At 38.0% G+C, this 12,855-nt stretch overlaps 1 protein-coding gene across 4 annotated transcripts in view; it reads right to left on the reverse strand.

Moving 5' to 3' along the window:
- Nucleotides 1–247: 247 nt before the first annotated feature.
- Nucleotides 248–12,855, reverse strand: part of kiaa1328 (KIAA1328 ortholog) — a 218,122-nt gene continuing 205,514 nt past the window's right edge. For 3 of the 4 annotated variants that reach the window (XM_067984483.1, XM_067984492.1, XM_067984501.1), the window contains one exon: nucleotides 248–2,567. In XM_067984483.1, the coding sequence (XP_067840584.1) occupies nucleotides 2,342–2,567 (226 nt within the window). In that variant the 3' untranslated portion in view covers nucleotides 248–2,341. The remainder of the gene's footprint in view (nucleotides 2,568–12,855) is intronic. The other variant, XR_010962905.1, reaches the window with a different exon arrangement.

Consider the following 12,855-nt stretch of genomic DNA (forward strand, 5'->3'; position numbering starts at 1 on the left):
ATGTAAAAGATCACATAGCACTATTTGCCGAGTGACCTGGCCAACATTCATCCCTTATTCAATAACTCCAAAAACAGATTAAATGGTAATTTATCTCATTGCTGTTTTTGGGGCCTTGTAGTGTGCAAATTGGCTGCCATGTTTGCCCACACAACAATAGTGACTACACTTTGAAAGCAATTCATTGGCGGTGAAGTACATCGTATTGATATGAAAGGCACCAATTAAATGCAAGTTTTTTTCTTTTCTTTCTTTTATTGTAATCCAACATTGTATGTACCTTGTTTTAAACAGTTCTAAACAGCAGTCTGTTCAGACAAACCAAGTAGGGCAATGTTCTTTCAGTATAGATTTTGTTTTGGACTGAAACCGTTTAATTGTCACATCAACGTTATATCAAATTAATATATTTGTATTTAAAAAGTCAGTGTCAGTGAAGAGCAGGCTACTTAATATCGTAACTTATAATTGGTAAAACAGATATTAAGACACTTTGGAACATTAAAAATGTAAACTATTACTTATATACTGTACAATTATCTTATACAATATTTGACACTATTGGAATTCAAATATTAGCTATTAACAGAATGCATATCGGGTCAGCTGGTCTGTGATAATAGAGTATTCACCAAAAGGGTTAAGTGCGCAATACGGCAATTATATTCAATTTATCTCAACTTGGCTGCTGAACATTCAATTCACAGCGTCATCTTTTGTCACCATTTATTCAGTATTGGTGGATTAATCAACCAGTAAAAGAGAAGATGCCTCCTTTCCCTAATCATGGCTAGTAATAAGAATATTCCCAATTCTGGTCTTTCATTTGGCATTAGTATAGGCCTATGTCAGCAATGCAGCACATACCAAGGATATGTAATAGTTAACTTTAGAATTTTTATTACAGGTGTTAATCTTCCTCACAGGGAGAGAAACATGGTATTTGATACTTAAATTTCTCCTTGTGGGAATACAGGACAGTAAGTTTGGTCATTTAAAGATCCGTAACAATTTTTTTTTTGTGAAGTCATGCAGGTTGTTAACCTATCTGTATTACGCAAAACTTCCAACATTGCATAAATAATCTTACAAGCTAATGCTGAGGAACCAAGTCATGCAGTGAGTTAGATATTAGACTTTCAACTCTGGGATCTGGGTTCAACTTCAGCCCAAACTGAGAGAACGGAGATCTTCCCCATTTGCTGTAAGCGTCCTATGTGAAATGAATTTGGGCAGCCTCAGTCTAATTCCTAGTTGCCATGAGCCCAAAAAACAAAACTGCTCCTAATTAGCAATCTCAGCGGCAACAGGATGGCTGGCAAAAGAAAAAAAATCACAGTACAGGAAGTGCTCGACTGAGGTCGTGGTTGAGGCACATTTTTGAGGCAGAGTAAAGGAAGTTGCATTTAATTGTGCTATATTGACCAGAGGGCAATTCATCCTGAGAATGGGTGCTCAAAAAAAAAAGCATCCTATTATAATCTTTAAATTTGATGGCCACTAAAAAGTTTTATAAAAAATTAAAAACTAGTTCCAAGTACAAATAAAGATTGAGATAATCACTGATTATTTTAGTTTATGGATCCCGTTTACTACATTAGTAGCAAATATGATATACACTGTTATGTTGATGGTTCCAACAGTGGTTTATGACCTGCACATTCCACATTGCCTTTATATCTGCAAATATCACCTCAAAAAAAAGAGTACAGCAGACTGTGAAGAATGACAATTTCACAGCCCATGTTCTCAGTCAGTCTGTAGAACTGTAGCAGCATATGAAAAGAGAGTGAACATTGATGTCATGTAATGCAGTTTCACATTTTAAACTAGGATTTTTAAAAAAAATGATGGGTTCTGTAATGTCAATCACTGATGTTCAGCAGCAATTCACATCTCGAACGGTACCATGCCAGGTGACTTCTCAGTTTTTATTGGAATCAGTTCATTTCCAATCTGTGTACTCTGTATACTGGTACTATTCGGAAAATCATAACACAAATTAATTATCAGTAATTATGAGAAAGCAATAGAAAGGTTGGTTACGGCAACTAACTTTTCTAAAGCTTAGAAAATGACATGCCACAGTAAATATAATGTAGTTATCACTTTTAAAGAATCCTATGACATTCCTAGTATTTGCTGATCACTTTATATTGTGAATTAACCAAACAGAGCACACTTTGTCTCTATGGTCCAGAGCATAAAAGGTTAAAGACAGCCTTTTGGACAGTGCTCGTCAATCGGCTACTAAAGCACTATTCAAGACTGTATAGTTTCAGTAAAAGAATTTGAAAATCATGATGGTTCAATTAAGCCAGTGAGAATGTTCCACCCTTTCTTAAATGAAGAAAATGTCTTCCAGCATTCTGCTTTCTTCAAGTTCTTCATCCGATTCTCCAATGTGTGTTGGAGCTGTTCCAGTCTTAGCGGGCTTTTGATAGTTTCTGCTTTGAGTTATGTTGTTTTTTCTTGGCTTGCTGTATGCTTCCCTGATGTGCGAATTATGCTTTTGTGAGGAAATCGGACTCAATGCATCCACCAAATAAACAAGAGAGGCTTCATAGCTTTAGGTTATTGGAAGAAGGGGAAAAAAAGCATGTTAAAATTGAGAGCATTTGAGATTCCTTTCTTCATAAAAATATGCATAATAAAAGAAACATAAGATATTGTGCACTATGGGAGCTCTTTCATAAACATTTAAAACACATAACTCATGGGGACCACATGTATAAATGACTTATGATGGTTATTTTACTTGTGCAAAAGACTATGATAATAAATTGGCAATGTTACGATGCTCCATTTATTCCCAGATGTCTTTTTAAATGTTTTCTAGAATTAAGCATGTAGTCCTGACAATTAAATTATAATTTGTGATAGGTACCACCTTTCACAAATACATACATTTAAAACATATAGTAATAATAAATAATGTCACCCGATAATTATAATATTTGTTGCGAGTACAAAAGGTAATAGTCCAACCAGAACTACTTTTCTGTGATTAAAAAAAAAGTTCTGCACCCACTCAACACCGGCTGTAACAATCGCACCATCACTCTGGTGAGCCTCTCTTTATAAATAATTGAATAAATGGACGTGTTCTGTTCCTCTCTTCAAACTTATTGATTTTAAGAATAAATTAATTATTTCACTCTTCCAAGCCTTTCTCCATAACTTACTAGATACATGGACCCCTTCTATCCTTTGCACCAAACTCAACAAAATACAAGCCTCCCGACGCACTGAAACATGCTGCTGACATTCTGTCTCTCTCCCATGCACACAATATCCCTACCCAACTATTAATATCACACATACATAAGCATTTTGAAACCCTAATTCACCACCCTGTTAAAATGGTAAGCTTTTTAAAAAAAATCTTTAATAAAATGATATGAAATTCTAATACAAATGTGATCCAGCTATACAGTATAGGACATTCATTAGTGCAATGGTTATTCCATTCATAAAGGAGGTCTGTATAACTCGCTTGTGACCATCACTCATGATTTACAGTGTCTCCCTTATTCATGGAAGAGACAATGTATTTTAACATTTACCTGTGTCCTGAGGTGGTTGCCAGATTCTTAAAAAAAATCAATTCTCTTCAATTTTCCCAAACTACCCCCTCTGTCTCATATTTATAAATCACTCTCTTGAACTTCATCCCTCATATTTCCCTTCCCCATGCCATCTACTTTTATAACTTTTCAATATGGTAAATTTTGACATGTCACACAATGTCCATTAAAAAACTTTCTAAAAAAAAGTAAAATATAAATTATTGCGTACATTTTGCTTGACAAATAAGTACAACATAACACATCAATATTTAGACCTGGGTGAAAAAAGAATTGATTTCACTAATATCAGTGTCATATGCATTAAAAATGCCAAATAACCTCTGTCAAAAGAGAAATTAAGGTCATATCTCAGAGTAGACGAGGTTAATTCCTTTAATTTTTTCAAAAGATTTACACAACTTCACAAAACAGCTGTTCTACTTTTAGACAGTAATTGTTCATTTATAATAGAATTTTTTTTAATGCTTCAAAAAAATTAGTTTAAGAAAATAACGGCAGTCATCGTTTGTTATACAGACACCAGATGACAACTGAGAGCTAATATTAATGGGCACAATCAATCCAGCAAAAAGCACGTAATTCAATGACACTTCTTTTTTCTCTGTTAACAGAAACTGAGGATTAATATTAAGCACGTGATGCTCCAATTGGAGTGTGCCGGTATTTATATGAGGTAGCAGTCAACAGAAATAGAGTGCAAACTGTTGTATAAAATATTTATTTCCTACCCTGTAGCGGCAGGTAAAATAAATGGCAGTAAATAGGAATTCAATCTGCATATTGCTTCATGAGGCAGAGAATACTAAAACTGCTCAGCTTACAGCATAAGGACAGCATCTTTATTCAGCACACTGCTGCTAGTCTGTCAGAGAAGCTTTTATCTATATAGCTGTTGCTTCTCAAATGAAAAGAGTATGGTAATGACAAACTTTTTGGAGCCCATCATAATAGGTGGTCTCCAAAGAATTCCTGTAGGTATTCAGTGTCATGTGGAAATCCACATAATTGGAGGCTTAAGAAGCTTGTATCTACTTTAAATGAAACAGATTTATATATTAAGTCCTAGTGAGAGATGAAAATTTACTGATTTTAAATCTCATGCCTGTGTAAAGATTAGACTCCAGTTACCTTTTAATTTGGTTTATTATGAACTGCAAGTGCACACATTAAGAACTCCTATAGCATATGCAGTGCAACCATATCAAGACATTCTGACCCCTTCCCACTACACTAGCATTTCCATCTCCTGAGTTCACATGGCTTTTATAAAGCAGCTTCTAATATTACAGTACTTATTTGATTCCATTTTGTAAAAAAACACTTTTGCATATTACTTTCATTGATTAAAATAAAATTAGGACACTCTCATCTTTGGATTTATGAGCCTTGCAAGTTATTGGGCTGTTATGTGATACTATCTTACATAGGCACAGAAATACACTATGTACATATTTCTCATTGCAAAGACACAAATAAAATACTCACCTGAGCAGGACACCTTTTGCCACGTATGTAATTTGGTTTATATCCAATTACAATGCAATAGCAAAGCAATTGACAAACCTAAACTGTACAGGAGTGTGTCATTTGAAAAGGCTTGACAGACACATCAAGAGTGATAGACTAATGCAATTAGTAGTTTGCTTTCCTCACGTATAAGAAAGCTGTTCAGACAGGCATCAACTGTTTTAGAGCTCAGTTTAACTTTGTTCGGATTTTAAAAAATAATTTGTGTATTTGCATAACTGAAGCCAAGTCCCAAGATCAAATCTGGCTAAATGCATCAACGGTCTTGCCTAGACTTTTTGAAAGCACAATATGGTCGGAATTTTCCATTTCTGCACTTACCACCATCCACAATTTCCTCTCCCCATTCATTTTAATGTACAAGAAATTTACAGGCTTGTAAGTGTAGAAACAGAAAACCCTGACCAATAGTACTCTCCCCGCCTTCCCTATACAGTTTGCCTATCCCAATGTACACTCACCTCTACATTGCCTGGGACTTTCCTCTACTTGCAGAATTAATCAGACGGCTACATAAAACTGTGGGACCTGTTAAGACCAGCAGCCCACGAGAAACAGGTCTTCCTAGCAGCCAGTCTTACTAAGTCCCAGCAGATTCACATGGCTTGCAGCTAACTGTGCAAGATCCACACCTTGAGATCCTGACAGAACTTAATCTGACTCTTGCGCACTATAAAATCTCTGACTCTTGTACCTCCTAATCCAGATATAGATGGAAAACAGGAAGATGGTTCAGGTGAATGCATGGCTGGAGAAGTGGTGCAAGAGGGAGGGCTTCAGATTCTTGGGGCCTTGGGACCAGTTCTGGAGCAGGAGGGACCTGTACAAGCCAGATAGGTTGCACCTGAACAGGGTTGGGACCTATGTCCTCGCGGGGAGGTTAGCTAGTGCTAGTGCTAATGCTAGGGTTTAAACTAATTTGGCTGGGTAGGGGATCCAGGACATAGCAGCAGAGAGGAGAGACAAGGTGCAGAGAAAACTAGGAGGGACAAATAACAACAGAATAAAGAATAATGTAGAAAGAGCAGGAATTAGATGGAGGAAAAAATCCAAGCAGACAAGTATGGTGTTGGAATGCATTTCTGCCAATACGTGGAGTGTTACAAATAAGGTTGATGAGTTGCAGGCACAAGTTGCCACATGGGGTTATGATTATAGTGGCTATAACGGAGACCTGGCTTAAACATGGGCAGGAATGGGAAGTAAACATTCCTGGCTACAATGCGTTCAGAAGGGATAGGGAAGGAAAAAGACAGGAGGTGGGGGGAGGGGGAGTGGCATTATTGATCAAGGATAATATTACAGTTCCACAGAGGGACGATATATTATAGGGTTCAAAGACTGAATCTATTTGGTTAGAGCTAAGGAACAGAAAAAGAGCTGTTACAGTGCTGATGTTTACCATAGACTTCCAAATAGTGAGAAGGAGATAGAGGAGCAAATCTATAGGTAAATTTCAGAAAAATGTAAAAACAATTGACCAATAATAGTATCCTGATATAGACTGATAAAACAACAGAGTAAAGGGCAAGGAGGATGAAGAATTCCTAAAATGTGTACAGGAGAACTTTCTTAATCAGTATGTTTCTAGCCCAATGAGGAAGGAAGCAGTGCTGGATCTAGTTCTGGGGAATGAAGATGGGCAACAGGAGTATGGTTCATTGGGAGAACATCTGGGTAATAGTGATCATAATATAATTAGGTTTAAAATAGTTACGGAAAGAGACATAGAAACATGGAAAATAGGAGCAGGAGTAGGCTATTTGGCCCTTCAAGCCTGCTCTGCCATTCAATATGATCGTGGCTGATCCTCTATCTCAATACCATATTCCCGCTCTCTCCTCGTACCCCTTGATGCCTTTTGTGTCTAGAAATCTATCTAGCTCCTTCTTAAATATATTCAGTGACTTGGCCTCCACAGCCTTCTGTGGTAGAGAATTCCACAGGTTCACCACCCTCAGTGAAGAAATTACTCCTCATCTCAGTCCTAAATGTCCTACTCCGTATCCTGAGACTAAGACCCCTCGTTCTGGACCCCAGAGCCAGGGGAAACATGCTCCCCTGCATCCAGTCTGTCTAGCCCTGTCAGAATTTTATATGTTTCAATGAGATCCCCTCTCATTCTTCTAAACTCGAGTGAATACAGGCCGAGTCGACCCACTCTCTCCTCATATGACAGTGCTGTCATCCCAGGAATGAGTCTGATGAACCTTCGCTGCACTTCCTCTATGGCAAGTATATCCTTTCATAGGTAAGGAGACCAAAACTGCACACAATACTCCAGGTTTGGTCTCACCAAGGCCCTGTATAACTGCAGTAAGACATCCTTGCTCCTGTACTCAAATCCTCTTGCAATGAAAGCCAACATACCATTTGCCTTCCTAATTACTTGCTGCACCTGCATGTTTGCTTTCAGTGACTGGTGTACAAGGACACCCAGGTCCCTTTGTACATCAACATTCCCCAATCTTTCACCATTTAAATAATACTCTGCTTTTCTGTTTTTCCTTCCGAACTGGATAACTTCACATTTATCCACATTATACTGCATCTGCCATGTATTTGCCCACTCACTCAACTTGTCTGAATCACCTTGAAGCCTTTTTGCATCCTCCTCACAACTCACAATCTCACCTAGTTTTGTGTCGTCAGCAAACTTGGAAATATTACATTTGGCTCCTCATCCAAATCATTGATATATATTGTGAATAGCTGGGGCCCAAGCACTGATCCCCACAGTACCCCACTAGGTACTGCCTGCCACCCCAAAAAAGACCCATTTATTCCTACTCTCTGTTTCCTGTTTGTTAACCAATTTTCAATCCATGCCAGTATATTACCACCAATCCCATGTGCTTTAATTTTGCACACTAACCTCTTGTGTGGGACTTTATCAAAGGCCTTCTGAAAATCCAAATAAATCACATCCACTGGTTCTCCCTTATCTATTCTACCAGTTACATCCTCAAAAAACTCCAGTAAGTTTGTCAAACATGATTTCCCTTTCATAAATCCATGCTGACTTTGTCTAATCCTGTTGATATTTTCTAAGTGTCCAGTTATCACGTCCTTATATCGGTATATAAGGACGTGATAACTGGACACTTAGAAAATATCAACGGGACAAAGTCGACGGTAAAAATTCCCAACTGGAAGACAGCCAATTTCAGTGATCTGAGAAGGGATCTAGCACAGGTGGGCTAGAAACAAAGATTGGCCAAGAAAACAGAAAATAAGCAATGGCAGGTCTTCAAGGCAGAGATAGTTCAGGTACAAACCAAGCATATTCCCATAAGGAGGAAAGACAGGACATACAAAGCTAGAGCTCCCTTGATGACAAAGGAAATAGAGGTTAAAATAGAACAGAAAAGGGAGGCTTATGACAAATGTCAGTCAAAAACCAGGCAGAAAACAAAGAGTGCAGGGGGAAATTGAAAAAGGATACAAGAAGGGCAAAGAGAGAATATGAGAAAAGATTAGGGGGTGACATAAAAGGGAACCCAAAATTTTTTAAGAACATATAAAAAGTGAAAGGATAGTTAAAGGAATAGTGGGGCCAATTAGGGACAAAAAAAGAAATCTTCTTGTGGAGGCAGAGGGCATGACTGAGGTACTGAATCAGTACTTTGCATCTACCTTCACAAAAGAAGATGAAGTTAATGTCGTAGTTGAGGAGGAGGGAGTAGAGATATTGGATCGGATAAAAATGATTGAAAGGAGGTGCCAAATAGGTTGGCATCACTGAATTAACAAGTCACCCGGTCCAGATGGGATGCATCCTAGGTTGCTGAGGGATGGAAGGGTGGAGATAGCAGAAGGTCTGATCACAATCTTTCAATCCTCCTTAGATATGGGAGTGATGCCAGAGGACTGGAGGATTGCAAATCGACAGCACCTCCCAAACCCGCGACCTCTACCACCTAGAAGGACAATGGCAGCAGGCACATGGGAACACCACCACCTACACGTTCCCCTCCAAGTCACACACCATCCCGACTTGGAAATATATCGCCGTTCCTTCATCGTTGCTGGGTCAAAATCGTGGAACTCCCTACCTAACAGCACTGTGGGAGAACCTTCACCACACGGACTGTAGCGGTTCAAGAAGGCGGCTCACCACCACCTTCTCAAGGGCAATTAGGGATGAGCAATAAATGCTGGCCTTGCCAGCAACGTCCATATCCCATGAACAAATAAAAAAAAATGTTACAGCCCTATTCAAAAAAGGGGAGAGGGATAAACCTGGTAACTACAGGCCAATCAGTCTAAGGTCAGTGGTGGGAAAATTACTAGAGATCATTGTGAAGGACAAAACTAATTCTCACGTGGAGAAGCATGGGTTAATAAGGGACAGCCAGCACAGATTTGTTAAAGGAAAATCGTGTCTGACTAACCTGATTGAGTTCTTTGATGAAGTATCAAAGAGGGTTGATGAAGGTAATGCAGTAGATGTTGTATATATGGACTTTCAAAAGGCATTTGATAAAGTACCAAATAACGGACTTATTTGGAAAATAGAAGCACATGAGATTAAAGGGACGGTGGTAACATGGGTACGTAATTGGCTAAGGGATAGGAGGCAGAGAATAGTGGTGAGCGGATGTTTTTCTGACTGGACAGAAATATGCAGTGGATTCCCCCAGGGATCGGTATTAGGACCATTGCTTTTCTTGTTATACATAAATGAGATGGACTTGGATATAGGGAGTACAATTTCGAAGTTTGCGGATGATACAAAACTTAGCAACGTAGTAAATAGTGAGGAGGATAGTAGCAACTTCAGAAGGACATAAACAGACTGGTGAAATGTGCAGACACATGGCAAATGCAATTTAATGTGGATAAGTCTGAAGTGTACACTTTGGGAGGAACAACATGGAAAGGCAGTATAATCTAAATGGTACTATTTTGAGGGGGGTGCAAGAGCAGAGGGACCTGGGGGTGCATATTCACAAATCTTTGAAGGTGGCAGGACAAGTTGATAAGGTGGTTAAGAAAGCATATGGGATACTTGGCTTTGTAAATAGGGGCACTGAATACAAAAACAAGGAAGTCATGCTAATCCTTTACAAATCACTGGTTAGGCTCCAGCTGGAGTATTGTGTACAATTCTGGGCATCACACTTTAGGAAGGATGTCAAGACCTTGGAGGGGGTACAGAGGAGGTTTACCAGGATGATATCAGGGATGAGGGATTTCAGTTATGTGGAGAGATTGGAGAAGCTGAGATTGTTTTCCTTAGAGCAGAGTAGGGTAAGGGGAGACCTAATAGAGGTATTCAAAATTATGAGGGGTTTTGATAGAGCAAATAGGGAGAAACTCTTTCCTCTGGCAAGTGGGTCAGTAACCAGAGGTCATCGATTTAAAATAATTGGCAAAAGAACTAAAGGGGAAATTAGGAGAATTTTTTTTTCAGAGGGTTGTAAAGATCTGGAATGCACTATCTGAAAGGGTTGGAAGCAGAGTCAATAGGAACTTTCAAAGGGCAATTGGACATGTACTTGAAGAGAACTAATTTGCAGGGTTATGAGGAAAAAGCTGGGGTGTGGGACTAAATTGGGCAGCTCTTTCAAAGAGCCAGCATAGGCATGACAGGCCAAATGGCCTCCTTCTGTGTTGTAAGATTCTATGATTGTCAGTAAAATAGGTGACAAATAGCTAAAGTACTTACAAATAAAACCAAAACAACCTTGATCAAAATATGTTTCAATCTCATGCTTACCTACATTGTAAAAAAAATCATTCTAATTTTGGACATGAATTCTGAAAATAATTTACCTTCACCAATACTTGCTTTTGACTATATTTTAGATAATTAGGATTTTTCTACCTTTTAATCAGTGACAGCTTTGGAGTCAGTTACAGAAGTTGCAATATAGAGCTCCTATACATTACTTTGACAATAGACATTCAGCAAAATTCTCTCTCCACACTCCATCAAAAAGTCTGCTGAACTGGTAATAGAAATGAACCATTTTTATATTATCGGCTAAAGTTCATTAGGCCCTAAGATTGTCTTGCTGGATCCCAAAGAATTTGGACAATGAGAGACAGAGACAGAGGGAGAAAAGAGAGACACACATAGATACATATGTTGTATTAATGACATAATTTCTACAATTATTATCCCAATCTGGATATAACAGGTGCAAGTCAAACAGGATAATTGAAATTAAAACCATTTAGACTTACTAAATGTAATCTTTTAAGAACCTCACATGTTAAATGGAATTTGGCATCCTTTTTATACAAACTTAAAACTCAAATCATCTAACACATTGACTGGTGGAGTGAAAACTGTAACTGCTATTTGATTTAATGCTGAATATTAAAAGTATATACTAAAGAGGTTAGGATTAAAAATAATGCTGAATTCTGCCAAAATGAAATCAGCAGTACAATGTGATTAAGTAATAGATGAGATATTTAGAATCAAAAATGTCCTTAAATTCCTTACTTTCTGGAAGTAAATGGTTTCTAGTTGTCAACACCAGAATGCAGGTTTGAACAAAATAGCTACAGCTCGGCATTAATCTACTTTGCTTTGCACTGCCATCGTGTTTTTTTTGTGTAATTATTAAAACCTCAGATGTGAGTGGCATTGAGTGAATACAGAGCAAGTGAAGCAGATATATTTCAAGATTACTTCTGAAGCAAAATGCAAACACAAGCTTCCAACAATTTTACAGAAATCAGAAATTACTGCATTATGAGTGTTTTAGTTAATAATATAAACACGCATCAGTTTAGGGCTGAGATGTCGAGTAAAAAAATACACATTTTAAAAATAAACCATCAATCTCTCTCCCACATTAGACTGCTCAACTGGGACTGAGTTAGGGCAGGAGTTATAATGTGGAATATTCATTATATTAATGCCCCCCCCCCCCCATTTGCTTATTTTTAAAGCACAGGTTTCAATTTGTAACTAAATCACACAACACAAATAATCTGGCCTTTATACTTTTGCACAAGAGGTATGAGAGTGGCACTGGAGAATAAGAAACAAAACAGCAAAGAAAGGTAAAAACAAAGGCAAATTAAAACCACAGGAAAATATTCCAAACTGCAAAGGATGATAATAGGGATAAATCTCTGGGCAAAAGGTGCTTTCTGCAAAAACGAAAACTGACTTGAAAGGAAGGTTAAAAAAGCAGTGAGCAAGAAGTTTCTTTGTGAGGAACAGAAAAATTATGAATTTTGTGCCCAGAATTTCTAAGTTTGTTTCTTTGATGAAGGTATAAATGATAGCTCTTCGGTCTTCAACTATATTTTTATAACCAGTGACAACTCATCGTGGATCTCCAAATATTCATATTTAACCACAACTGCACTTCACATGTCTCAGCAGCCACATGGTTTTTTTTCTCTCTTTTAAGGTCCAGTTTGAATATAGTTCACACTGAATATATTGCTTGTTAAGTAAACTAAATTCAGTTGTACAAAATAATAAAATGTTATTTTCAAAGAGTTTGTAACCACTGCCAATCATAGTGATGCGCAGCAAATGGCTGTTAAGCAATCATCAGCTAGTCACATACTTCCTGATATCAGCAGGGTTAATAAGAGAAGTTTATTAGCTCAAAGTTTCCTCCATGCAACTTCTGGCTGTGTTAAGGTAGTTTCCCAAGATGAGAGCTCCAGACATCAACTCCAACTTCTGCCCTAAATGTCCCAAATGTAGAAACATTCTTCTCAATTGCCTTTCCCATGAAAGGCAGTGATTGCCGGTAGAGAC

The sequence above is a fragment of the Heptranchias perlo genome, chromosome 1 (genome assembly GCF_035084215.1).
Source record: "Heptranchias perlo isolate sHepPer1 chromosome 1, sHepPer1.hap1, whole genome shotgun sequence".
NCBI classification, from domain to species: domain Eukaryota; kingdom Metazoa; phylum Chordata; class Chondrichthyes; order Hexanchiformes; family Hexanchidae; genus Heptranchias; species Heptranchias perlo.